The following is a 26,416-nucleotide window of genomic DNA, read 5'->3' as shown; positions in this document are numbered from 1 at the left end:
AGTTTCATTCTTTTACAGGTGGTTGACCAGTTTTCCCAGCACCACTTGTTAAAGAGATTGTCTTTAATCGATTGTATATTCTTGCCTCCTTTGTCAAAGATAAGGTGTCCATAGGTGCGTGGATTTATCTCTGGGCTTTCTATTTTGTTCCACTGATCTATATTTCTGTCTTTGTGCCAGTACCATACTGTCTTGATGACTGTGGCTTTGTAGTAGAGCCTGAAGTCGGGCAGGTTGATTCCTCCAGTTCCATTCTTCTTTCTCAAGATGCTTTGGCTATTCGAGGTTTTTTGCATTTCCATACAAATTGTGAAATTATTTGTTCTAGCTCTGTGAAAAATACTGTTGGTAGCTTGATAGGGATTGCATTGAATCTTTAGATTGCTTTGGGTAGTATACTCATTTTCACTATATAAGTTTTTTTTTTTTAATATAAACTGATTCTTCCTTGAACATTAGAGATGCTGGTTGTCTTTTCTAACAATTTTATTTTTTAAAGCCTTATAGGAACTATCTTTGCCTTTCTGGCCTATTTAAATGAGCCAACACATACACATTTCACTCTCTGTGATCTTTCCCATATATTTTATCCTTTCAAAAAGGTCAAAAACTTTTTGATTGATGAATTGCCATTAACATTAATATTCCATCATCTTACATTATAACCAGCCATATCCCTCTCCTTCCCTGACTTTCTCGCCCTCCAGTTTCTCCTTTCAAACCCCCACTTGTCCTCAAACTAGACAAATCTTAGTGGTACTGAGATAAATGCCTGTTCATTTTTATACCGTGGGCCTAGGCAGCTGCTAGACCTGATGCCCGGACAGCCTTAAGGACAGGTGGTTTCCTCCCCTTTCTCACCTTCTCCTCCCCTAAGGTTCCAAAATAACTAAGATGCCGAGCTTAACCCTTGAGAATTCTACTTTTTCTACTGTTCCTCAGCCCTTCTTGGCCTCTCCTCATGTCCTGTGAAACTGATAACCTAAACTGAGAGGTGATTCTCTTGTGTATATTATGTTGTATTAGTAGGGTTGGCTAATTGCTGTAATCAACAAACCTCAAAATAAAATAATTATTTGAGCCCTATTTTTTCTTCACGTAAGATATGGGTGAACAGGTATGAGAAGAGGCCCCCTCCCCGCAGATATTCCGACACCAAAAACAGTGGTTCTACCACCTTTAATACACAAATGACTTCCAGGATTGTGCCAGGGCTTGTCCCTATTCCAGACAGCCAGGAGGAGGAGGGGAATGTATGGAGGCTCATGCATGGGAAACTTATTATCAGTTCATCCTGGAAGTGATGTGCATTACTTCCTTCCTCATTTTGTTGGTCAAAACCACCACGTGGCCAACCTTAGCTGCATGGGAAGCTAGGAAATATGCTCAGGTTATATGACTAGAGGAAAACTCTCATTTTGATGGATATTTAGAAGTATCGGCTACAACAGAATTATGTGCAGGTGATGTTACCCCAAAGAGGCCTTTTAGGATAAGCCATAGGCACCACCCTAAGGACAAGTAGGAAGGATGCTTAAGCGTCCTAAGTTGGAGATGAGTTAAGGTTAACTAAATCTTCAAAACCAGTCTGTTATTGGTGGTCCATTCTCAGGTGTTCTCTGGAGAGTAAAGGAAGGGATCCTGTATCTGTGCCTGGGTCAAAGTGCTAACGTGGGAGAAGATCACCGCCCCCACCCCCCATTAGGTGACAGAGTCATGGTGGTGGCAAAGACGGAACCCCGATAAAAAGGTGACTCAGTGCTGGAGTCTAGGGTTCCATTTTGTTGGACTTCCCCTCCAGTAGATGTTTGTCCTGTTGAGCCTCAAGGAGGTTCTTTATTTTATTTTTATTGAATTTGACCATAATTACCTACAGGGATTCCAATCCAGTTCAGCCAATCTATTGATAACAGAAAAATGCCAGTTAGCCTGGTAGCTTGGAACTTGTCTTGTTTGTAAAGTTAATCACTTGGGAGTAACCCACATTCTTCCCAGGCCCCTACTGGTATGCCTCTGGCAGTCCCGTGGCCCTGGCACTGTGCTCTGATCTTGTGGCATGAATGGGGCGGTGATCACGGGCACAAAGGCCGTGGCTGCTGGTGAGCTACCCAGCCAGCTCTGTGCTTGGTGTTGGCAGGTAAGAAGCATCCCTTAGAACACAGTGCGGGGCTGCTGGTGTACCTGGTCTGAAGCTCCTTACTTGCTTATCATGGTGCTTCTTTTCCACTGCTTTCTCACATAGTCTGCTCTCAGCTAAGGATATTCAGAAATCTCAGCCAAACTTCTGGCAACACTCTTCTTTTTACACTTGTGACTGATGGCTTCATAAAGCCTCAGACAATGGGGCAGCTTCCAGCTTCTGCGACATCATTAGTCTCCTTGTCTACTCTGGGCAAGATAAGCAACCCTAGACAAATGGAAAGGCTGCTCGTCTCAGCTGCTGAAGCCTTGTGTTTCTCTGGGTTATGTTTGTCGCTTAACTTTCAGCTCTTCCTTTCCCAGCTGAAGATTCTGACCTTGTTCAGATGCCATGTTCTACCTAAGTAATTATTTGAAGTGATGTTGGCATCTCTGTTTAACTTCTAATTCCTTATTTTGATTTCCACCCTCACTGGATACCATTTATTCTTACCAGACCATTTGTGTCTCCTTTGATGCCCATGCCCTAAGTGCTTGATAAATTGGATCTTAGCATCAGGCCTAAAATATGAGGGGGGAGCCGAGGGGTGACAGAAGGAAAAGGCAGAAGGAAAGCAGGCTGCCAGGGTCTCGTGCAGTATAAACCAGGCCTTGCTGAGCTGTTTGATTGTGAATATGAAGTAAGAGGATCAAAGTTCCACCAGTTACATGGGGAAAGGACAAAGCAATAGAAATTCATCAGTGGGAGGCAGAAAGGGGCAGTCGTTAAAGTAAGGACTAGGAAACCATTCTAGCATTCTATGCTTGACACATGTGAGGGAGAAGTTGGGGTGACGGTTTGGATTTTTAAGGGAAAAGCAACTTATTAAAACTGAGGGGACTTCCCTGGTAGTCCAGTGGCTAAGATTTCATGCTCCCAATACAGGGATCTGGGCTTGATCTCCGGTTGGGGAACTGGATTCCATGTGCCACAGCTAGGCTAGCATGCAGCAACTAAAGACTCCATGTGTTGCAACTACAAGATCCCACATGCTGCAACTGAGACCTGGTGCAATCAAATAAATCAACAAAATATTAAAAACACTGAGGCTATGTCTTGGTATGCCTTTTGCAATCTCTCAGAGCTAAAAAGAGATACAGATCAGAACTGGCAGCATGTCTTTCTTCCATGGAAGGTACAAATGAAATGCAAAGGGGTGTGTGTATGTATAGGGAGAGGGCCCATTCCTGCTTTCAGAATTCCAAAGGGGTCCATGACCCGTAAATGGTTAAGCATGACAGGCTTGGCGGCTCTGGGTATCCTGAGGGTAGTCCAAGCCACGGGGGCAGTGAGATGACTAGCGGAGAGACCCCTGGAGGGTGACGAGCCTGACGTGGCAGCAGCGTGGTGGGAGGGACACCATACCACGGGAGGGATGTCGTAGGGGAGGGACGTTCACTCTACAGCCCTACACTGAAGTCTGGGTGTCAAGCTTCAAGTGTTCAGATAGGAAATTAGGGCCCATACTGTGGAGTCTGATAGGGCATTTATCTCCATGTCAAAGGACAGAAAGAGAAAACAATGAAACGGTAGGCTCACATTCCACAAGCCTAGTGTTATATTTTCCCAACTGTGAGGTGCCGTCTTGCAGTAGCATTTGCTTGACGTTGTACTCTACCATGCCCACAAACTCACCTTCTGTTCCATCGCGGCCGCTTTTAGTCACCGCCCGATAGAGGTCCAGGCGAGTATCCAAAGGCACAATGAGGAGCGAAAGTTCTTCTTTTACAAAGGCACTAATACCTGTTTGTGTTCCTGCTAGCAAAACTGCCGAGTTCTTGAGAAGATTTGAGGCAGACTTGCCACGCAGAGGGGCCTGTCCAGTTGCTGGTGATGACCCACAGCCTTCAGCTTGGGTGAGTGGAATATCACGCAGGGTGCCGTCTGGCACTTTTTAAAGTGGATGAAGATCGGGGCCACAGAGTGACTTCTACAGCACAGAATTTTGGAACTAAAGGCAGAGATGATCTGAGCTGAAAGTGACCTCAACTATTGTCTCAGCTGTAAAACAATGCTTGCACTTGTTGCCAACATCATGGCCCCTGGGACAAGCACCAGCCTCTGAAACCTTTGCTGTCACCCAGTCATCCATCCCTCAAATGTGATTGTTTATATAAATACTGTCATGCTGCCAAGTTGCTTAGTAGTGTCTGACTCTTTGCGACCCCATGGACGGAAGCCCGCCAGGCTCTTCTGTCCATGGGATTCTCCAGGCAAGAATACTGGAGTGGGTTGCTATGCTCTTCTCGAGGGTATATTCCCAACTCAGGGATCAAACCCTTATCTCTTGTGTCTCCTGCATTGGCAGGCAGGTTCTTTACCACTAGCACTGCCTGGGAAAGCTCCAAAAAGGGCATGTTGCCTCCTCATTGGGGAATCAAACCCCTGACTCCTGCGTGACAGGCAGGGATAGTCACCACTGTACTAACAAGGACCAGGCACATACAATTTCTGCCTAGAAGGACCTTAGTCCAGTGAAGAGGAGAACTAGGTATAGAGCAGAGTGGTGAGTGTAGAGGATAGAAACAGTCGGAAAGCTGAAGCTTAAAAGATGAGTCACAAGGGAGTCATTCCAGGTGTCAGGAATTAGAAGAAAGAAGGAAGGTATAATGGCAAGGAAAAGCGTGGATGAATTTTGTGCAGCTGCAGTTGAGAAGGGCAAGCTAGGAGCCTGGAGAAGTCAGGAGCCCTGAGGAGAGTTCCTCAGCTGTAGCCGTCTGGGTGGAGTGGTTCATTGGGTGGGCTGTCTTGGGTACTGCAGGATGTGTAGCAGCCCTGACACCCTGGGCAGAAGATGCTAGAAGCATCTCCCGGGCTTTGAGGCTCCAGAGATGCCACATACAGGAAGCTCCTGGTGCCCATGGTGGAACACCACTGCCGACCTGAATGAACTTGAACTTCATTCTGTGAGTCCTGAAGGTACTGAGATGTTTTAAACAGGGACGCTTCAAGGTCACCTTTGCATTTTGGCTGCTGGATCACACTGGTAACCAGGTGAAAGATGGGTCTGAAGTAACAGAGAGGTCTCTGAGGCTTCCATATTAGACTCAGCGAGCGATGATGAAGGTCTGAAGCAGACTGGTGGGTGAGAGGATGGAGATGAGAGTGTGGGTCAGAGGGACGCTTAGGAGGTGAAAAGGGCAGAGCTTGGTTACTGACTGACCAAGTGGGGGCAAGGATGACCATGGGAAAGGGTTGTAAATGAAAGAAAAGGTTGTTTTAGGTTTTAGAAAAACAGCTTTTCAGCGTCTGGGGAGGTAAACGAGAGGCTGTTAGAGATATCTGATTGCCCTCTTCCCCCAGCCCTCTTTCTCTTTAGTGACCACATTTTAAAATGTCAGGAAGATACTATGACACTCCTTGGGAAAAGGTCATTCTACTCTTACCAGAAACCTCTCAGTGCTTCTTACTTTTTCTGGGCATTGAAGGGCACTGTGTCCCAAAGTCCAGATTTGCTAAATGTGGGCTCCACCAGTCATATCAAATCCATTGTCCCTCTCATTGCAGGGTACTGGAGGGAGAAGTTTTGAGAAGCTGTAGGTAGTAAGGTTAATCCCGTGTAGAGATGCTCCTTGACATATGTCTACACGGCCTTTTCGTGATAGAGGAGGGGAGGCAAGACAGGAGTTGGATAGCTTTACCACCTGGGTGCTTGGCTGGCAGGACGGTCTTGATTTCTGTTTGAAGGGTCTTGAATCCTGTGGCTGAAACACCTGTGTGCTTGCCCTATTGATTTTGGCTCATTTTTTCAATTGAACAAGATCCTCCTGGAATTTCAATATTGTTGTCCAAGGCATTAGTAATCTCTCCCAGAGCTGCATTTCCTGTGGATTGATTAGTGCCTTAGGCATAAGATCCTCAGGCTATTAATAGAAAATATGCAGCAGGATTGCACCCAGGATGGCTCCTCACCAAGAGCATTCAACAGCGGCTCCCATTTTGACACCAAACTAGTAATAATTTGTGGGTGTTCAATATATTTCCTGACTTGTTACCCATATTGTAGTCTTCTCATACTGTCTAATCCATATGCATGGAATTCCTCAGAGAATGCACTGCAGAACCATTTTTTAAATGCTTTAGGAAAATCAAATATGTACATTACACCTCTGTGAATTTAAAGGCAGACACCTGCAGTTTGCCTTAATTATGGTCAATACGCAGAAGGTGAACACTGTGTGATACCCAAATATGTGGGGTGTGAGGAGCTGCAAGGTTTCAAGTTTTTTTTTTTTTTTAAGCTATTTCAGTTTTACTACATAATACAACTTTCCTGAGAAAATGGTTGTTCTTACCACTTCTTTAAATGTGGGGCTACCATGACAGATGGGAATTTAATAAATACTATATATGATGTCGGAGAAGGCAATGGCAACCCACTCCAGTACTCTTGCCTGGCAAATCCCATGGACAGAGGAGCCTGGTAGGCTGCAGGGGTCTGTGGGGTCGCACAGAGTCAGACACGACTAAAGCGACTTAGCAGCAGCATATATGATGTCGATGTAAAAAACAAGAAAATTCCTGTAGGTCAGAATGTCAGAGAGGAGGAATTCACAGTGTTTGCTCACACATGGATGGCTGTAGTTCTCTATGCTGGGTGTGGAAGCAGACGTGCCAGCAGCATCCCCCCCGACTCCCCAGTCGCTATCATAGCGTATCTCCAGTTGTGCATCATCCCCCCCACTCCCCAGTTACCATCATAGCGTGTTTCCAGTTGCACCATCAGTGTACGACCAGTCTCTGGTTTGCTTTCCCCTGCCTCTTCTACTGAGATTAACACTTTGAGAAACATATCACCTCATTCTGTTGTTCCATGGTCCAGTGGCTCCCCGTCTTTGGGAGAATGGCATTGAAACATGTGTAATATCATGTATGAGATGAGTCGCCAGTCCAGGTTCGATGCACGATGCTGGATGCTTGGGGCTGGTGCACTGGGACGGCCCAGAGGGAGGGTATGGGGAGGGAGGAGGGCGGAGGGTTCAGGATGGGGAGCACGGGTATACCTGAGGCGGATTCACTTCGATGTTGGGCAAAACTAATACAATATTGTAAAGTTTAAAAATAAAATTAAAAAAAAAAAAGAATCAAGTCACAATGCCCTAGCTTATGCACAAAGCCCTCTCTGTGCCTCCACCCCCCTCCTCCCCCACAGCCCCCCTCTCTGTGGGCCTGCAGTCTAGGTCTCTGCTGCTCCAAGTGTGGTCCATGGCCCAGCAGTAGAGGCGTTGCCTGAATGATGCTGCAGACCTGAATCAGCACCCACAGTTTAACATGGTCTGTGGCTGATGTGTGTACAGGTTTATGTGTGAGGAGCACTGCTCTCTATTCATGCCTTTCTGGCCCCTGCTGCTAAGTCACTTCAGTCGTGTCCGACTCTGTGTGACCCCATATACGGCAGCCCACCAGGCTCCGCCATCCCTGGGATTCTCCAGGCAAGAACACTGGAGTGGGTTGCCATTTCCTTCTCCAATGCATGAAAATGAAAAGTGAAAGTGAAGTCGCTCAGTCGTGTCCGACTCCTAGCAACCCCATGGACCGCAGCCTTCCAGGCTCCTCCATCCATGGGATTTTCCAGGCAAGAGTGCTGGAGTGGGGTGCCATTGCCTTCTCTGTTCTGGCCCCTACTACTGCTACTTTCACTTCCACCGCTCCGAACACTTACTGCAGATTGCTTTAATTTCTATCCACGTGTCACATGTCCTTTAAAAAGTCAACACTGAAAGGCATAGGTCTCTCACATGCCATTCAAACCCACTTCTATTCCAGTTCTTTACATTCTTAGTATAACGTTTCCTTTGCTGCTGTAGTGAATTTTTGCCGTTTTAGGGGCTTCAAACACAAATGGAATCTCTTGCAGTTCTGGAGGTCAGAGGTCAGATATGAGGAGGAAGGGACTGAAGTCAAGGTGTCAGTAGGGCTGGTTTATTCTGGAGGCACGAGGAGGAATCAGATCCTTGCCTCTCCCAGTGTCTCTTGGCTGCTGCTGCCATTCTTTGGTTCTTTAACCCGTGTGTGTGTGTGTGTGTGTGTGTTAGTTGCTCAGTTGTGTCCAACTCTTTGTGACCCCATGGACTGCAGCCCACCTGGCTCCTCTGTCCATGGAATTCTCCAGGCAAGAATACTGGAGTGGGTTGCCATTTCCTTTTCCAGGGGATCTTCCCTACCCAGGGATTGTACCTGCATCTCTTGTGTCTGCTGCACTGGCAGCCAGATTCTTTACCACTGAGCCACCTGGGAAGCCCCTTCCTTGACCTGTGGCTCACTCTAATCTTGACTCTCATCATCATATCACCTCCTCTCCACTCTGACCTTCTTGCCTTCCTCTTGTAAGGACCATTGTGATTCTGTTGGTTCTACCCGTACCACACAGGTGCCTCTCTCTGTGTCCCGATTCTTGATTTCTACAAAGTTCCTTTTGTCATATAAAGTAACACTGACAGCTTACGAGGCTTCCCTGGTGGCTCAGATGGTAAAGAATCTGCCTGCAATGCAGGAGACCAGGGTTCAGCCCCTGGGTTGGGAAGATCCCCTGGGGAAGGGAATGGCTGCCCATTCCAGTATTCTTGCCTAGAGAATTCCATGGACAGAGGAGCCTGTTGGACTACAGTCCATGGGGTTGCAAAGAATCGGACAAGACTGAGCAACTAACACTTTCACAGACAGTGTGCAGGGATTAGGATGTGGAGCTCTTTGAGGGGGCTGTTATTCATCCAGCCACACTCCCTTAGCTGTGTCTTTTGTTATTTGGCTCTGAATATGTTAATGAAGTTTTCTGTAAAGAAAGCTGAGTGCTGAAGAATTGATGCTTTTGAACTGTGGTCTCAAAACTGTGGTCTCAAAAACTCTTGAGAGTCCCTTGGACTGCAAGGAGATCCAACCAGTCCATCCTAAAGGAAATCAGTCCTGAATATTCATTGGAAGGGCTGATGCTGAAGCTGAAACTCCAATACTTCGGGCACCTGATGCTAAGAACTGACTCATTTGAAAAAGACTCTGGTGCTGGGAAAGATTGAAGGCGGGAGGAGAAGGGGACGACAGAGGATGAGATGGTTGGATGGCATCACCGACTCAATGGACATGAGTTTGAGTAAACTCCAGGAGTTGGTGGTGGACACGGAGGCCTGGCATGCTGTGATTCATGGGGTTGCAAAGAGTTGGACAGGACTGAGCAACTAAACTGAACCCAACTGATGTTAGTAAAGTATATGGCTATCTGTTGATTCATCTATTTTTAATCTTATGATTTTTTCCCCCTAATTCTCCCCATCTAATCATTCAGTATCTCAGGCTTTCCTTTATTATGACTCTGCAAATATTTTTCACTGCCAAGCCAGTTATAATTTACATTTTCTTTCTTTTATAACTTCAGAAATCTTTCATTTTATTTTTCATTTTTTTAGTTTCCTTTGAACATCTGACTGCTTTCCTTTAGCTTTTGTGAGTGTTCTACAAAGTGCCTCTTGATGCAAATTTCCATACAATTTTCCACGTTGTGACTGTCAGATTAACTTGTCAATTCTGGGTTTCTTTCCCTTCTGCAAACCTCCCTCCTCACTTCATCTGGGCTGGTTGATTTTGAAGCCTCCAACAGCGCTATAGTTCTGGGACTGTCCTTTCAGGGAACAGTTCCCGACCTCAGCTGTCCACTGGAATCATCTGGGCGGCGGACTTTAAAGCTCCCTGATGCCTGGGTCACGCCCCCAGGGCTCCTCCTGTACTGTGGCCTGGGCTTTAGGCTTTTAAAGCTCCCTAGGTGATTCTAGTGTGCATCCAAGGATGGGAATCAGGGCTTTACAATCATCCGGGGAATTGCTTTCATTGCTTTCCTGTGTTGGGTTCCCTGATTTCTGGGTCGCATTTCTTCTTTTTTTCCTTTTGCTTTATTTATTCGTGTTGGTGGGGCATATTATTTAGTAGCTTCCCAAGAGAAGATGTATGTTCAAGTTCTTGCATGTCTGAAACTATCTTTATTCAGTCCTCACACTCAACTTGCAATTTTCTAGTAAGTATTCTAAATTGCAAATAATTTTCCTTTACCATTTTGAAGGCATTGCTCTTCTGACTTTTGAGTTATTTGTTCCTAAGGAATGCAAGGCCATCTGAATTTTGTACTTATATGGGGGCTTTCCCCTTCTTCCCCTGGAAATATTTCTATATCTCCTTCTCTTTTATTTTTTTCTGGTATTCTATAATTGCATAATGATGTATCTTAGTGTGAGGGTCATTTTTATTCATTTTTCAGTCTGGAAATTTATCTCTAGTTTTAGATGATTTTCTTGTGTTATTTCTTTGATTTATTTCCTTTCATTTTCTCTTTATGGGATTCTTATTATTCAAATCTTAGGCTTCCTTGATTTATCTTCTAACTTTTTCATAAAAAAGTATTTTTTCCCCTCTAATTTATCTTTGATTACTCCCCCCACCCCCACCTTGTGTGTGAGACTGTGTGTGTGTGTGTGTGTGTGTGTGTGTGTGTGTGTGTTAGTCACTTACTTCCTGGCATATTGAATTAGAAAAAACTCCTATCTTTTCCCTCCTAAGTGTATCCTTAACTCCTACACTTGTGCACACACACACACACACACACAGAGCACTTCTGATACAAAATGTGTGCGGGGTTTTCCCCACCAAGCAGTTCTGCAACGTTAGCTAAATGTCCCACAATTTAACTCGGTTCTGACACTCTCTGCCTGGAGATAGCATCAGATCTCACAGGCTAAGGACTCAGTCCCATAAGACTGCTCCCCACTTCAGATGCCAGTCACAAGTGGTCAGTCCCCAGGGAACCCAGAGCTTCTGCCCAACTTGGCTACAAATCAAACGTATCCACAAGGGACTTCCCTTGTGGTCAGTCCAGTGGTTAAAACTCCACATTTCCATTGAGAGGATTCAGGTTCAATCCATGCTTGGGGAACTAGGATCCCACATGCCATGTGGTACAGCCAGAAAAGAAGTTCCCACAACCTGCACTTGGGATTTAATTAATTTGCTAGAGCCACTCACGGAACTCATTCTACTCTATACTTACTTATGTTTACAAGCTTATTAAAGAGTATGATAAAGGATATAGATGCACAGCTGGATGAGGAAAGATACAGGGAGAGGCCAGGGAGGGTTCTATGCAGAAGCTTCTGTCCCTGTGGGGTTGGGGTATAGCCAGCCTCCTGGTGGATATGTTATATTTGGATATGTGCATCTACTCAACAGTTCCTTGAACCCCTGTATTTCTGGGACTTTTATGGAGGCTTCCTCCTATAGGCACGATCAGTTATTAATTCCATTTCCAGCTCTTTTTTCTTCTCTGGAGGATGGAGGTTTGAGACTGAAAATTCCAAACGTCTAACCATGACTTGGTTCTTCTGGTGACCAGGCCCCATGAAGGAATCATTCAGGAGCCCACATGGAGTTGCCTCAGTAGAACAAAAGGCCCTCCTTGTGGTCTGATCACTTAGGAAATTACAGGGTTTTAGGAGCCCTGAATCAGAGATGGGGTCAAAGACCAAAGACTGGAACAAGAGATGCTCTGAAACCTCTTATCATTTAGGAAATGACAAACGTTTTAGGGGCTCTGAGCTCTGTACCAGGAACTTGGGGTAGGTGTGTGTATACACACACACACACACACACACACACACACACACATCTGCCATATTTATGTTTTGGAATGACCCTGATGCTGGGAAAGATCGAAGGCAAAAGGAGAAGAGGGCAACAGAGGATGAGATGGTTAGATAGTATCACTGACTCAGTGGACAGGAATCTGAGCCAACTCTGGGAGATAGTAAAGGATGGGGAGGCCTGGCATGCTGCAGTCCATGGGGTCGTAAAGAGTCAGACGTGACTTAGTGCCTGAACAGCAACAACCTGCCATATATACTATATACAAATATGTATGTGTAGGAAAATTTTAAATATACATCATTTTTTCTGTTATCTCACACATTTTGTTGGTTTTATCTTCTAAATATTTTACTTGTTTGTCTTTTTGTGGGGAAGAGGGGATATTTTTAATTTCTAAGAGCTCCTTTTTATTTTGTTGCTTAAAAAAAACAACCAGCAACCTGTTCTTGTTTCATGGATAAAATATCACACTCTATGTCTCAGAGGGAACAGTGCAGGGAGCAGTATAAATGTTCAAAGAAGGGCCCAGAGGCCCACAGCCTGATACGCAGCAGTTCACACAGGCCTTCCACTCTCACCCTGGATCTGAACACGGCTGTCTTCTGTCCTAGGCCTGTCTGGTTTGGTTGATCCAGAGGATACACTTTTGATTTCCTGTCAGGCTGGGGGCATTAGCACCTGAACTGTCGGGGTGGAAGCAGGTGTGGGCGCCTTCCTCTCATCCGTCGCCTTCCCGGTAGCTGGTACGTCCATCTCTGGGGCCCTCACCTTGCTCTGTGGGGCTAGCTGCCTTCCTGTGGCTCCTGCATCCCCACCCCCCGCAGCAGGGCTTTAGATTTGCTCTTTCCCTCCTGGCCCCTCAGTGTCTCTTTATCTACTTTGTCTTCATAGATTTTTTGTCTGAGAACACTGGTTTCTCTTGGGTTTTTGAAGCTAGGGTTTGTGGTGGTTTCATTTCCTCCTCTTTTTAGGGTAATTGCTGAGAAAAGCATGGAGCAGAAACATATTCACTTCACCATCTTCAAATGGGAACTCAGTGCTTGTTACGCATTGAATTGCGTCCCCTGGAAATTTATACGTTGAAGTCGTAACTGCCAGTACCTCCGCATGTGAGCCTATTTGGAGATGGGGGTCTTTACAGAGGACATTAAGTTAAAATGAGATCTAATCCACTAGGAAAGGTGCCCTTATAAAAACACGGAAATTTGGTCACAGAAGCAGACAGGTATAGAGGAGGAGGATGTGAAGAGACACGAGAAGACTGCCGTCTGTAAGCAGGAGAGAGGCAGAGATCCTTCCCTCACAGCCATCAGAAGAAACATGTATATATCCTACCGACAATGCGTATGCGACAGATAACTGAGGACCTACTGGCTGGGGCAGGAAACTGCTCTGTGATCCGTGGTGACCTCAATGGGAAGGAAATGGCAACCCACGCAAATGGACATCACATTGTAAAGCAACAATACTCCAATAAAAAAAAAGAAGAAGAAGCCAACTTTGTAGACACCTTGATTTTAGACTTTTAGTTTCCATGTGAGGCAATAAACATCTGTTGTTTAAGCCACCCGGTCTGTGGTTCTTTGTTATGACAGCCCAAACAACCTAGTATAATACAATGCCATTTTTCATTTATTCACAGAATGTCCCGCCCCTGCTTAGTCTGATTCCTACTCTTTAAAAAGCAACCTATGTCTCCTGCTTTGAGACTGTGTCCTTGATCTGCTTTAATTAAATGTCCTTCTTTTTAGCATCCCTTATCACAATACCTCTCATGCTGTACTGTAATCAATAATCTTGTTAATCTTTCTATCTGACTTCCACACTAGGCTATAAGTACTTGAGGCCTGCGGTCCTGTCTGACCTCAGTGATTGTGCACAGGAGGCTGAAATATTGCTTATTGAATGAATATATTATTAGTATAGCTTGTGGGGGAGGATGAGCAAAAGTGTATGAGTAACAAATTTATCATTAATATGTTAAATCAATACTTTTTGATAGAAAAATTATATGAATATAATTACATAGAAATTTCTGAGACTTCAAGAAAGCTAGTGATACCCATACATGCACACACAACACTCAAGATTAAAATTTCATCGTGAGAATAAAAATACAGAAAACCAGTAATCGAGAGTCTTTGCCCGTATTTTTAAAGAGAAGCTTCCTGTCCTGCCTAGGGACCACAGCTGGGTAAGCCAGCACTGGCACTGCAAGTAGCTTTGAACTCTGTAGTTGCGATGCCTTGTGAACTGCCCAGTTTCTGTGGCCTTTTCATTGACACTTACTGTGTCTCACCATTTTTTTCTAAGTCAAATATTGTGCGCTGTGTCCATGTGTACTCAGTCACGTCCAACTCTTCGCAACCCTGTAGACTGTAGCTTGTCAGGCTCCTCTGACATGGAATTTCCATCCAAGAATCCTAGAGTGGGTTGCCATTTCCTACTCCAGAGAATCTTCCCGACCCAGGGATAGAACCCACATCTGTTGCATCTCCTGCATTGGCAGATGGATTCTTTAACACTGCGCCACCTGGAAAACCCAGGACCCATATGCTGATAAAAAACTCAACAGGTTGAGTTTAAAAGGAAGGTATACAAATAGGTTCCTCACTCAAGTCATCTTATCTGCTTTAACTAAATCTCTTATTCCTCCTTTTACTCCTTTGAATAGAAAATGTGCCAGCAGCCTCTCTCCCCTCATTTAAGACCTTCTCATGTAAAAATAAAGGGTCACTAGAGAATGATTCCCCACCGTTTATATCTTATCACAGTCCCCTTGTGTTCAGGATATGGATAAAGTCCTGGGATGTGTGTGCCTGTCTGATGTGGCAGGGTTTGGATATATGTGGGCTTTCTGAACACATCTGGACACATTTGGAGCACTGCAGTTCTACTTATTAGTGCTACAGCTGATGCATCCTGAGAATCTCTCTCTTTCCGGCGAGTGCTGCTTCTTATTTGCTGGAAGATGGGTTTTATAGTGACAGAAATGGAGGAATGAATTAAGAACTACTTGAGAAAAATTATAGTAAGGGAAAAGGGGGGACCAGGCTACAGAAGCTTTATGGATTATTAGTCCAAAGAACTAGGGCCTGAAATATGTCGCTGCTGCCATGATGCTGCGAGTAGTTTATGAGAACAATGGCTTTCCTACGTGTTAGCTTATCAGGCTGGCCTCTCTGCCTTCCTGAGGGTGGGCTGCAAATCAGTGTGAGGGAGAGAAAGTGTATGACAAATGAACAGATAGAATACTTGAAATCTCATCAATTCCAGCACATGTGGTCTCTGTGCCCATGGCGGGGGCACCCTGACATGGAGGGTCACTGGGACTGAAGGACCTCTTACTGTGTGCGCTGACTCTTCCGAGCTTCCCCCTTGAGGTCCTAATTCAGCCAGAAATGATGGCTTCTGTGCTCCTGAACAGACTTTGCTTTCCCTCTCGGGCACAGAAAGGAACTTCAGGTACAGATTAGGGACACAGAGACCTGGAGGGAAATTCGTCTCTGGAATCGCACGGCATCAATCACCAGCCGACACGCCGTTTAATAGGACGTCATTAATGAGCGGCAGACACGTCCGTGCTGCTGCAGCCGGTGGCATCACTGCCTGCCTCTGAGATTCATCAGCTAGTTAAAATATTCTTGAAAAAGTACATTTAACTTTGCTCTGCTTCAAATCCTCCTCACGAGAAGGAATAAACTATGTTGATTATCTCTGAGGGGATATTTTTTTAAAGCTTTTAACAAATGTTTAGAGCATCCTTTAAAGTGTGCTGGATGGTTGTGCTTACACTCTTCTCTTCTTGTATATCCCAAGGGGCATCTGCAGACATATACATAAATCACTCAATTTTAAGCAAGTGTATGTGGAGAGCTTGCTATATGCTCAGGTTGATCTGAGCATATAGCTCAGATCAGAACTGGACCCACGGTAGGTCTGACATTGTGGTGATGCTTTTTCTCATGATTCCTTTTTTTCCATACCATTACAGGCCAGAAGACAGGCTTATATGGATACTCTAAAGGAAGAAGAAAATCAAAAATTGCAAAAGATGAAGGAAGAACAGCACCAGAAGGTATTCAAAGACCATATTAGCATTTGGTTGCGGTACTAGATAATGTTGAAGAGCTTGAGAGCAGTAATATTTATATACATGAAAATCCTAAAAACAAAACAAAACACCACAGGTGTTAAAAATGGTGAGATGTGAGTATGTTTTAAGAGTATGGTGGTGTGATGGCGGCTTCTGTTCAACTACTTATTGGCTCCTGCTACTTACTTAGCCTCTGAGGGCTACAATGTGTCTGCTGTAGTTGGTGCCACGGTCCAGGGAGAAGATGATAGAACACTTGGGAACTTCTTTTTTTTTTTTAACTTTTTATTTTGTATTGGAGTATAGTTGCTTAAAAATGTGTTAGTGTCAGGTATATAACAAAGTGATTCAGTTACACGCATAAACATGTATCTATACTTTTTCAAATTCTTTTCCCAGTTAGCTTGTTGCAGAATATTAAGTGGAGTTCCAGGACACTTGGGAACTTCGGGTCTACAAAATATAACAAATGCCACTGCCATTTTTAAAATTAAAGGTATATGATGTTGCAAATAATGTCCAGAGACCACTATAATGCATAATGGAAAAAAGCAGGCACACAAAATCGTGACACTGGCTTAAATGTTCATCTAAAAATACCCAAGGAATGAAACGACGCACTCTACACGTACACAAATATGTGAGGTGTTTCCAAAAAACACAATATTCCAAATAAAATGAGCAATAGAAATCAGGGAAATGAACACTGAGAAAAGTACTTAATGAATAAGAAATTTCTGACAGGGTAACTGAAAACAGTATTGTGACTTGATGGTCATACCTGCTTTGATTCATAGGCTCAGAGGCTCCTCAACCAAGGATGGGAGTCATGAGAGAGATGGGAGTCAGCTCCAAGGGGCCACTTCATCCCAGGTCCTTTAAAAAAGCAAAAAAAAATTATTCAGCTAGTGGGAGACCATTATCTTCCCCATATTTATTTTCGAACTTTTTTTCTTGCTCTATTTGTACTTAATATATCCTGCCATTTCTTCCAGGATATCCCTCAAGTCTGTTTCTTCAATTACTCAATTACCTTGAATTCTAACGCCCATTCTGATTTCCTTAATTTGGTTTGTTTTTTCCTCTTATGTCTTTGCTCTACAAGGTAGCTTATTATAGCAATTGAGTGTGGAAATCATATTATAACATATTCATATTATGAAATGTGTACTAATTGTTGTTGTTAGAATTGACCCTCTGAGTGCTGCCCTCCTCCCAACAGAGGTTAAACCCTTACTTTTTCATAGTTTCATCCAACATACAATATAAGTGGTTGTCACTGAGTTGTTTTGTGCTTCAGTTCAGTTCAGTCGTTCAGTCGTGTCTGACTATGACCCCACGCACTGCAGCACACCAGGCCTCCCTGTCCATCACCAACTCCTGGAGCTTGCTCAAACTCATGTCCATCAAGTTGGTGATGCCATCCAACCATCTCATCCTCTGTTATCCCCTTCTCCTCCTGCCTTCAATCTTTCCCAGCATCAGGGTCTTTTCCAATGAGTCAGTTCTTCGCATCAGGTGGCCAAAGTATTAGAGCTTCAGCTTCAGCATCAGTCCTTCCAATGAATATTCAGGACTGATTTCTTTGAGGATGAACTGGCTTGATCTCCTTGGAGCCCAAGGGACTCTCAAGAGTCTTCTCCAACACCACAGTTCAAAAGCATCAATTACTTAATATTCAGATTTCTTTATTGTCCAACTCTCACATCCATACATGACTACTGGAAAAAACATAGCTTTGACTAGACAGACCTTTGTCGGTAAAGTAACATCTCTGCTTTTTAATATGCTGTCTAGGTTGGTCATAGCTTTTCTTCCAAGGATCGAGTGTCTTTTAATTTCATGGCTGCAGTCACCATCTGCAGTAATTTTGAAGCTCAAGTCTCTGTTTCCATTGTTTCCCCATCTATTTGCCATGAAGTGATGGGACCAGATGCCATGATCTTAGATTTTTGAATGTTGAGTTTCAAGCAGCTTTTTCACTTTTCTCTTTCACTTTCATCAAGAAGCTCTTTAGTTCTTCTTCACTTTCTGCCATAAGGGTGGTATCATCTGCATATCTGAGGTTATTGATATTTTTCCTGGCAATCTTGTTTCCAGCTTGTGCTTCATCCAACCCAGCATTTCACATGATATACTCTGCATATAAGTTAAATAAGCAGGGTAACAATATACAGCCTTAACATACTCTTTTCCCAATTTGGATCCAGTCCATTGTTCCATGTCCGGTTCTAACTGTTAAATTGTTGAAAGAAATAATGTAAATTGTCAGTTTAGTTATTAAGCCACTTACTAGGCTTAATTATTAAGCCAAGTGCCAATAAGGTGCTTCCCTAGTGGCTCAGTGCTGAGGAATCTGCCTGCAATGCAGGAAATGTGGGTTTGACCCCTGGGTCTGATAGATCCCCTGGAGAAGAAAATGGCAACCCACTCCAGAATTCTTGCCTGGAGAATCCCATGGACATAGGAGTCTAACGGGCTACAGTCCATGGGGTTGCAAAGAGCTGGACATGACTTAGCGACTGAATACAAGCATGATAAGCAATGAAGAAGCCATGAAGCATTTTTATCTCTTGGTGTTTAAAAAAAATTATTTTTCCTTTGACAGAGGCTTCATATGGAAATCCACAGTTAAATAAGCAGTGTTTTAGTAAGATTCTAGTAATTAGCAAATAGAAACTGAATCTAGTATATATTTAAGTTATATTTTCAATGATGTCCATCAAATGACATGAAAGTATTAATATTTTTCTGTGATCTTTCAACGTATCACCACATCCTGAGTTACAAATCAGTGTAGACATGATGTATTTTAAAATAACTACTAGTGAATCTTAAATACTGTTTTATAAAGTTTGATATATTTAGAATGTGAAAACCTGTAAATGTAGAATATTTTACAAAGGGCATGCTCAACAGATTAGAAAATCAGATCTGCTATTTAATTTTCAGGTTGAGCAGTTATTTTAAACAGTGAAAATTAAGCTTTTTATTTCTTAATCTTGTTTTTCTTCTGGAGTCAGACAAATGTTGATATACACATATTTTTCTGGTTATTGATTAAACATATTTTCTTTTTACATAAATTATTTCCTTTTACTTACTGAAGCTTTCAGTAAAATGAATAATGAGTGTATAGATGGTTCCATCACTAGGGACTTCAATAATGGTAGAGTACATAAGGATATTTACCTTATTTTTGCTTCTCTCCCTTTTTGTTCAGTCTGTTGTTAAAAGGCCACTGGAAGCTTCCCTGGCTAGTAGAGTCTGTCACTCAGTATCACTTCAGTGGTTTTGCTTAAGAAAACAAGAAGAATCGTGTTCATGGTAGGGAGCCATAACACATTTGTATCATCACATCTTTCCATGTGTTTGATTTCACCTAGTAGCCCAGATGGTAAAGCATCTGCCTGTAATGCAGACCTGGGTTCAATCCCTGGGTTGGGAAGATCCCCTGGAGAAGGAAATGGCAACCCACTCCAGTATTCTTGCCTGGAGAATCCCATGGACAGAGGAGCCTGGTGGGCTACAGTCTATGAGGTCGCGAAGAGTCAGACACAACTGAGCAACTAATGCACACATTCATGTGTTTACTTGTTCCCTTGACTCAACAAGTATCTAATGAACACCTACTGTGGAGAAGTTGGAGAGTAGATTCTCTAGGTTAAAGTGAGGTGTAAAGTGATCTAGGTAAAGTGATCAACTGTGTGTTGATCCTGCTCTGTCTGTCCCTGACTTTCACATTCTTCCATTACTCTGGTCTTTGGGGACAGTAGATTCTTCCTTAATTTTAATTCCTGGTATTTTACATTTGTTTCAATTCCCTCTTCCAACACTTTACTTGTAATTACCTTGGCTTGCCTGGTGGCTCAGGTGGTAAAGAATATGCCTGCAGTGCAGGAGATCTGGATTTGATCCCTGGGTTGGGAAGATCCCCTGGAGTAGGAAATAGCAACCCACTCTAGTATTCTTGTCTGGAGAATTCCATGGACTGAGGAACCTGGTGGGTTACAGTTCATGAAATTGCAGAGAGTCAGACACAACTGACTGACTAAAACCTCCTATTTTCAGTTTTTCACCCTATCAGTTCAGCTGAGTTGCTCAGTCGTGTCCAACTCTTTGTGACCCCATGAATCACAGCATGCCAGGCCTCCCATCACCAACTCCTGGAGTTTACTCAAACTCATGTCCATCGAGTTGGTGATGCCATCCAACCATCTCATCCTCTGTCATCCCGTTCTCCTCCTGCCCTCAGTCTTTCCCAGATTCAATGTCTTTTCTAATTAATCAGCTCTTTGCATCAGGTGTTCAAAATATTGGAGCTTCAGCTTCAACATCAGTCCTTCCAGTGAACACCCAGGACTCAAATTCTTCCCAACCCAGGGATCAAATTCTGCTTTAGGATAAACTGGTTGGACCTCCTTGCAGTCCAAGGGACTCTCAAGAGTCTTCTCCAACACCACAGTTCAAAAGCATCATTTTCCCCCTACATCTTCAGTATATTTTCTGTTAACTAGTATATTTTTTGTCAGCAGGCATGCTGACTCTCGCCGTAACAAAATAAACAAGCTGACCTACTTCTTCCTTGATTCGGCTATCCTCAGGGTTATCTTTTCTGCTTCTACCAAAAAAAAAAAAAAAAAGACAGAGGTAATATTACTATAATCACATCTTTATTGCCCACTTTGTCCTTAATGCTTTATGTTCTGGTTTATATTCATAAACGCTCTTACTGAAACTGCTCTCTAAAGATAAAATCCCTTCTGAACATTCAATTCAGTGGTTCAGTGGTCTTTTTGCAATCCCTGTGTCCCTGTAACTCTGACATTATTTATACCATTTAAAGCTTTTATGGCTTTTTTTTTACTCTATTATTCTGATATTATTCTATCTCAGAGTAATCCATCCCAGTATTCATCCACCGACCCATCTATCCATCCACCCATCCATCCATCTATTCTGTCGACAACAGGGACTGAGCTCCTATTATGTACTGAGCCTCCTGGAAGATACTGAAGTTCCAACTAGAAACAGGATAGACAAGGCCCCTTCTCTCCTAAAGTTTACTTTTTTGTGGAGGAGATGAACAATTAAAAGAGGACAAATAAAACGCTGTACTTTTATTTTATAGTGAATAATCACTTGGTAGTAATTAATGCTGCCCAAGAAAAAATTGTGTGTTGTGATAACTTCAGAGTGATGTATCAAATAGTGTCGATTACCTACTTCTCTCCTAAAACCTCATTTTTTTCCCCCTTCATATATTCATCCTACTTAGCATGGCCTGTTTCAGAAAAGTCAGAAGTCAGCCCAGGGATGCATTTGCAAATGGTCTAACTGATCATGGGAATTCTACTCTCATTGACTGTGATTGGTTCAGCCATTGAAATGGGAAGTAGTTCCAACCAACATGACTTATGGGAAGCCAGCCTTTCGTACAGGATTTTATCAATATGAAATGGACTACTCTTCTCACTTAGTGATTTTCACCTTGATGGTTCTTGGTCTTAATTTTGTCTGATCCTAATTATTTTGCCATCCTTCTTGTTAGAACTTATGTGGCAATTTCTTTTTCCGTTACTCAATTTTAACCCCTCTGTGTCACTTGGCTTAAATTAGATTTCTAGTAACAAAAATGGCTGATTTTTCTTTTAGCCAATTTCATAATCTCTTTTTAATATATTCTCATTTATTGTGATTACTAGTGTATCTGCCCATTTTCTCCTACATAATTTACTTTTTATTTTTGTTTTCCATTCTTTATTTTCTTGACTCTGAATTTTCTGTCCTGTTTATTTACTTTTCCTCTTTTCTCTCCTCTCCTTTCCTCCCTATCGTAAGAAATTTCTTAGTGGTTTTGATTTTAATTTTGTATTACCTTTTGTTGGCCTGTTTAACCTCAAAATATGTCTTACTGTACTTCTGAAAAATTTCTATTTTCTTTTCACATTTCTTCCCTATTATCAACCCTACTCCCTGTTTCTTGGATATGTATCAAGTAGCTTTGGAAATTCTAGCTAGACCTGTCCTCTGTCTCTCTTAACCATTTGTCTTATACTTCCTGTCTGGCCTTTTCCATTGCATTCTGGGAGAACCTTTCGCTAGATCATCTTGCTCCTGGAATCATTTCGTCATTCTGCTTATTTGGCCCCTGCATTGAATTTGTTTATTTACCAGTGTTGCTGACTTACTTTTTCATAGCAGTGTTCTGCTTTATAAGTGCAATATCCTTTCTGATCTCTTCATTAATGGCAGTTATACAATCATTAACATTTTCTACTTACTATTTTAATAGTATTTTTTTCCTTTCTGATGTAAGTTTTATCTCATGTAGTTTTGTCTCTCACATGTTTGGTGATTCTTGGTTATCTCCTCATGTTTCTTTGGACACGTGAAAGTGAAAGTATTAGTTGCTCAGCCATGTCTGACTCTTTGTGCCCCCATGGACTATAGCCCACCAGGCTCCTCTATCCATGGGATTCTCCAGGCAAGAAAACTGGAGTGGGTTGCCATTCCCTTTTCCAGGTGATCTTCCCAACCCAGGGAGTGAACCCAGATCTTCTGTACTTGGGGCAGATTCTTTACCATCTGAGCCACCAAGGAAGGCCCTGGCCAAGTTAAGATATACAGAAGCCAATCTTCTGCATGTGGCAGCCTCTTGTTCTCCTGTGGTCAGCATGTACTGGGACACTGTCCTGTTCCTCTGAGCTCAGAGCCCCTCCTCCATTCTGTGTTACCCAGGGGACGATGTCAGTGCGGGCTGCTGTGTATGCCAGCATGGGAGACGAAGAACCCACTGTCAAGCTCCTCTCAAAGCACTTCTCCACCTGGTCATCTTTAGCTTCTCTCAGATCTCCTTTAGAAACACAGCTAACTCAGACCCAGTTGATCCTGCATACTTGTTTCTCCATATAATTTATTTTATCCCTTTTCTGCCTACAAGTAATTTAAAATTTTTCTGATAGGTTGAGTACACTTACTGATTTTGCATGGTTATTGATTTTATATAGTCATTTGGAAAGTAAAAACAAACCATGAAAACATATTTAAATTATTCAATGACAGAGAAAATGATTGTAGACTACGTTAGAAATTATGGTGAGAGCAGCTTATAGGGAATCCTCGCAAAGCCGTACTCAGAAAAAGAAAAATCACAACTTTAAATCCAGTCAGGACTCAAACAGAAACAAATTAATGTATCCAACCTAAGAATTTAAAACAAGAACAATAAACAATACTGAAGGAAGTAATTAAGAACAGAAATTAATAAAAAAAAAAACTTGAAGAAACAGCTGTTATAAAAATTCAACAGCTTCTTCTTTGATGAGGTCGACAAAATGAACAAATCTCTGGAAGTCTAATCAAGAAAATATTAGTAAAAATGCAAATACACGACAGTATAAATGAGGGGCTAGAACCATAGTTTTAGAGAAGATTAAGTGAATGGTTTTATGAGAATATGTAAAACTCTAAACTGACTCAAAGAATTACAATAAAGACAAAAATGCAAGTGATTTTAAAGTTTTCTGAGAATTACTTTCCCTTAACAAGCTAAATTTGGATAAATTTACAGGCAGGTTCATTAGAATTTTCAAGTAACACATTTTTTTCCTGTGTTCTACAAGTTGTTTCAGAGCAAGGAAAAAGATGAAATAATTTAGAATTAATATAATTTAATTGTCATTCTCATGATGTCACAACCTGGTAAAGGGACACACTCACAGATTTATAGAGATTAACATCTGAAAGAAAGTTCTAGCTAATGGGATTTGTTTCTCATATCATTTACATAGTTAAGTTTATTCTAGGAGTGCAAAGATGACTACCTATATATTATAACTTTTTATATCACTGCAATATGATAGTGAAAGTTGCTCAGTCGTGTCTGACTCTTTGCGATCCCATGGACTATATAGTCTATGGAATTCTCCAGGCCAGAATACTGGAGTGGGTAGCCTTTCCCTTCTCCAGGGGATCTTCCCTGGATATCAAACCCAGGTCTCCTGCATTGCACATGGATTCTTTACCAGCTGAGCCACAAAGGAAGACCGAAATATGAGAGAAAAAGAGATCATGAGAGAAAAAGAATTTGACTACCTCTGTAGTTGCCAAAAACGGGCATTGGTAGGTTAAAATCTATCAGTTGAAAAAAAAAAAAAGAAAACATGGTAAGCTAGAGATAATTTTTTTTCCCTTAACATTCATATAGTCTTTCAAACAAACAACCAACATTAATCTCAGTGGTAAAATATTAGAACAGTGAACAACATAAAAGTATCTGCAGCTCCTACCACCAACTAATATTTGTTCTGGAAATTCTAACCTAATGCTTTTTAGTGTCATTTGATGAAAAACTCTTCTAGTGAAGGGGAAGAAAGCTTCAGTATTGCATGGGACAAGGTTCAAGAATGGTTTTAGCCAACTTGATAGGACAAAAATAGAAAAGTTTTATCTAATTATTGGAAATAAAAGTTATTATTTATGGATGAGAGCAATCTGTACAACCCAAGAGAATCAACTAAAAATTGCTTAGAACAAATGGAATTAAATGAGCTGGCTTCCTTTGTGGCTCAGCTGGTAAAGAATCCACCTGCAATGTGGGAGACCTGGGTTCAGTCCCTGGGTTGGGAAGATCCCCTGGAGTAGGGAAAGACCAGCCCACTCCAGTATACTGACCTGGAGAATTCCATGAACTGTAAAGTCCATGGGGTCGCAAAGAGTTGGACATGACTGAGTGACTTTCACTTCACTTCACTTCATATATATATGACACACAAATTCATGAAGCATTCCATATGTTTTAGGGCTTCCCTGGTAGCTCAGCTGGTAAAGAATCCACCTGCAATGTAGGAGACCCCAGTTTGATTCCTGGGTCGGGAAGATCCCCTGCAGAAAGAGAAGAGTTTGGGGCTGGGGATAGCTTAGAGGAGCCTTGGTTCTGCAGCTCCCCACAGTAATGCCTTTCCCCAGAATAAAGATGACGTTGGCTATAAGAAAAAGTGGAAATAGAGCTCAAATTATTGAGAGGAAACCAACCAAATCCAAGGAAGTAAATACTCATGGGTAAAGTAGGAGAGTGAAAAAGTAGCATTAATAATGTGTACTCCTCTCTTACTGTGCTGTGCTAAATCGCTTCAGTCATGTCCGACTCTACGATCCTATGGAACATAGCCCGCCAGGCTCCCCTGTCCATGGGATTCTCCAGGCAAGAATACTGGAGTGGGTTGCCATGCCCTTCTCCAGGAGATCTTCCCGACCCAGGGATCAAACCCAGGTCTCTTATGTCTGCTCAGGTGGCAAGCGGGTTCTTTACCACTAGTGCCACCTGGGAAGCCCCCTCTCTTACTAGTTATTGTTAATTCTGTCATTATTTAATATAAAGAAATGGACTTTCAGCTACAATAGTCATTGAATTCTCTATCTCCCACCCAGAAATACTTCCTATCAAATTTCTTCCAACTTCTAAAAAATATTTTTTATCATAAAAGTTGCTTTTATATGGTGGAAAATGTCAAAGTATAGAAATTACGAGGAAAAATATAATCATCACTCATAAAAACTCTCCACCCAGAGATAAGCTCCTTTAACATGTCAGTATATTTACTTCATTTCTTGGTTTCCATACATGCAGAGACTGTAGCTGCTTCTCTCCACCTCGGGTCACATTTGCAGGCTTACCACATGCCAGGCATAAGCTAAACTCTCCATGTGCTTGCTCTCAGGTAATCTTCCAGTGTCATGAGGTAGACAGCACGACAATCATCCATAACAAATGAGGTTTAGAAAGAGAAAGTAATCCGTACAAAGTACAAGAGAAGAGGCAGGCTTCAAAACTCACCCAGACTCTCTTTTATAATCACTTTTTTTCCATTTTCACATAGATAAGCACATTCTTACATCATTGAAGCATAGTAGTCACTGTTGCATGGTACTCCAGACTTCAAAATCCTCAACTTCTCTACTGCTGAAAAACTATTTTAAACCTCCCATTAAGCTGATTTTAAATATAAACAATCCTATCCATACAGCTTGCGTGCATTTCTGATTATTTCCTCAGAATAGATGTATACCTTTTAGGTCTAAGACTTTTATTTTAGGAAACTTTTTAGAATTTGATACTGTCTGAGTCCTTTGCTGCCCCTCTTATCAGCAGCAGTACGAGGGAGTCTGTAATGTTCTTTAATAGCTAATAATATAAACCCTCCTCACCCCAGCAAACACACAAATTATTTCTTATTTAATCTTGTGATTATTCTCTCAGTTGAAGTGTAGATATGGTTTTTCAAACTACCTCAAATTCCACTGAAATTTTTACTGGAATTGCATTAAGCTCACTAATTAATTTGGACAGAACTGTAGTTGTTACAGTATTGAATTTTACCACTCAGGGGCATCAGCCATCTCTACTTTATTCAAATTATCGTTAAAGGATTACAGGAAAGGTCTCAGGTATTCTGGGGCTTTTTTAGGTTTGGGGGTTTTGGATGTGTTTTTTTTTTTTTTTTTTTTTTGGGTTTGGG

General features: G+C 42.3%; 1 protein-coding gene across 2 annotated transcripts in view; it reads left to right on the top strand.

Annotated features, from left to right (window-relative positions):
- EPSTI1 (epithelial stromal interaction 1 (breast)) overlaps positions 1–26,416 on the top strand; it is a 100,867-nt gene that overhangs the window by 53,181 nt on the left and 21,270 nt on the right. For both annotated transcript variants that reach the window (XM_010854600.1, XM_010854602.1), the window contains exons 7-8: positions 3,942–4,035; positions 15,795–15,878. In XM_010854600.1, the coding sequence (XP_010852902.1) occupies positions 3,942–4,035; positions 15,795–15,878 (178 nt within the window). The remainder of the gene's footprint in view (positions 1–3,941; positions 4,036–15,794; positions 15,879–26,416) is intronic.

The sequence above is a fragment of the Bison bison genome, unplaced genomic scaffold, assembly GCF_000754665.1.
Source record: "Bison bison bison isolate TAMUID 2011002044 unplaced genomic scaffold, Bison_UMD1.0 scf7180017864345, whole genome shotgun sequence".
Classification (NCBI taxonomy): domain Eukaryota; kingdom Metazoa; phylum Chordata; class Mammalia; order Artiodactyla; family Bovidae; genus Bison; species Bison bison.
This window is presented reverse-complemented; position numbering and strand designations above follow the sequence as displayed.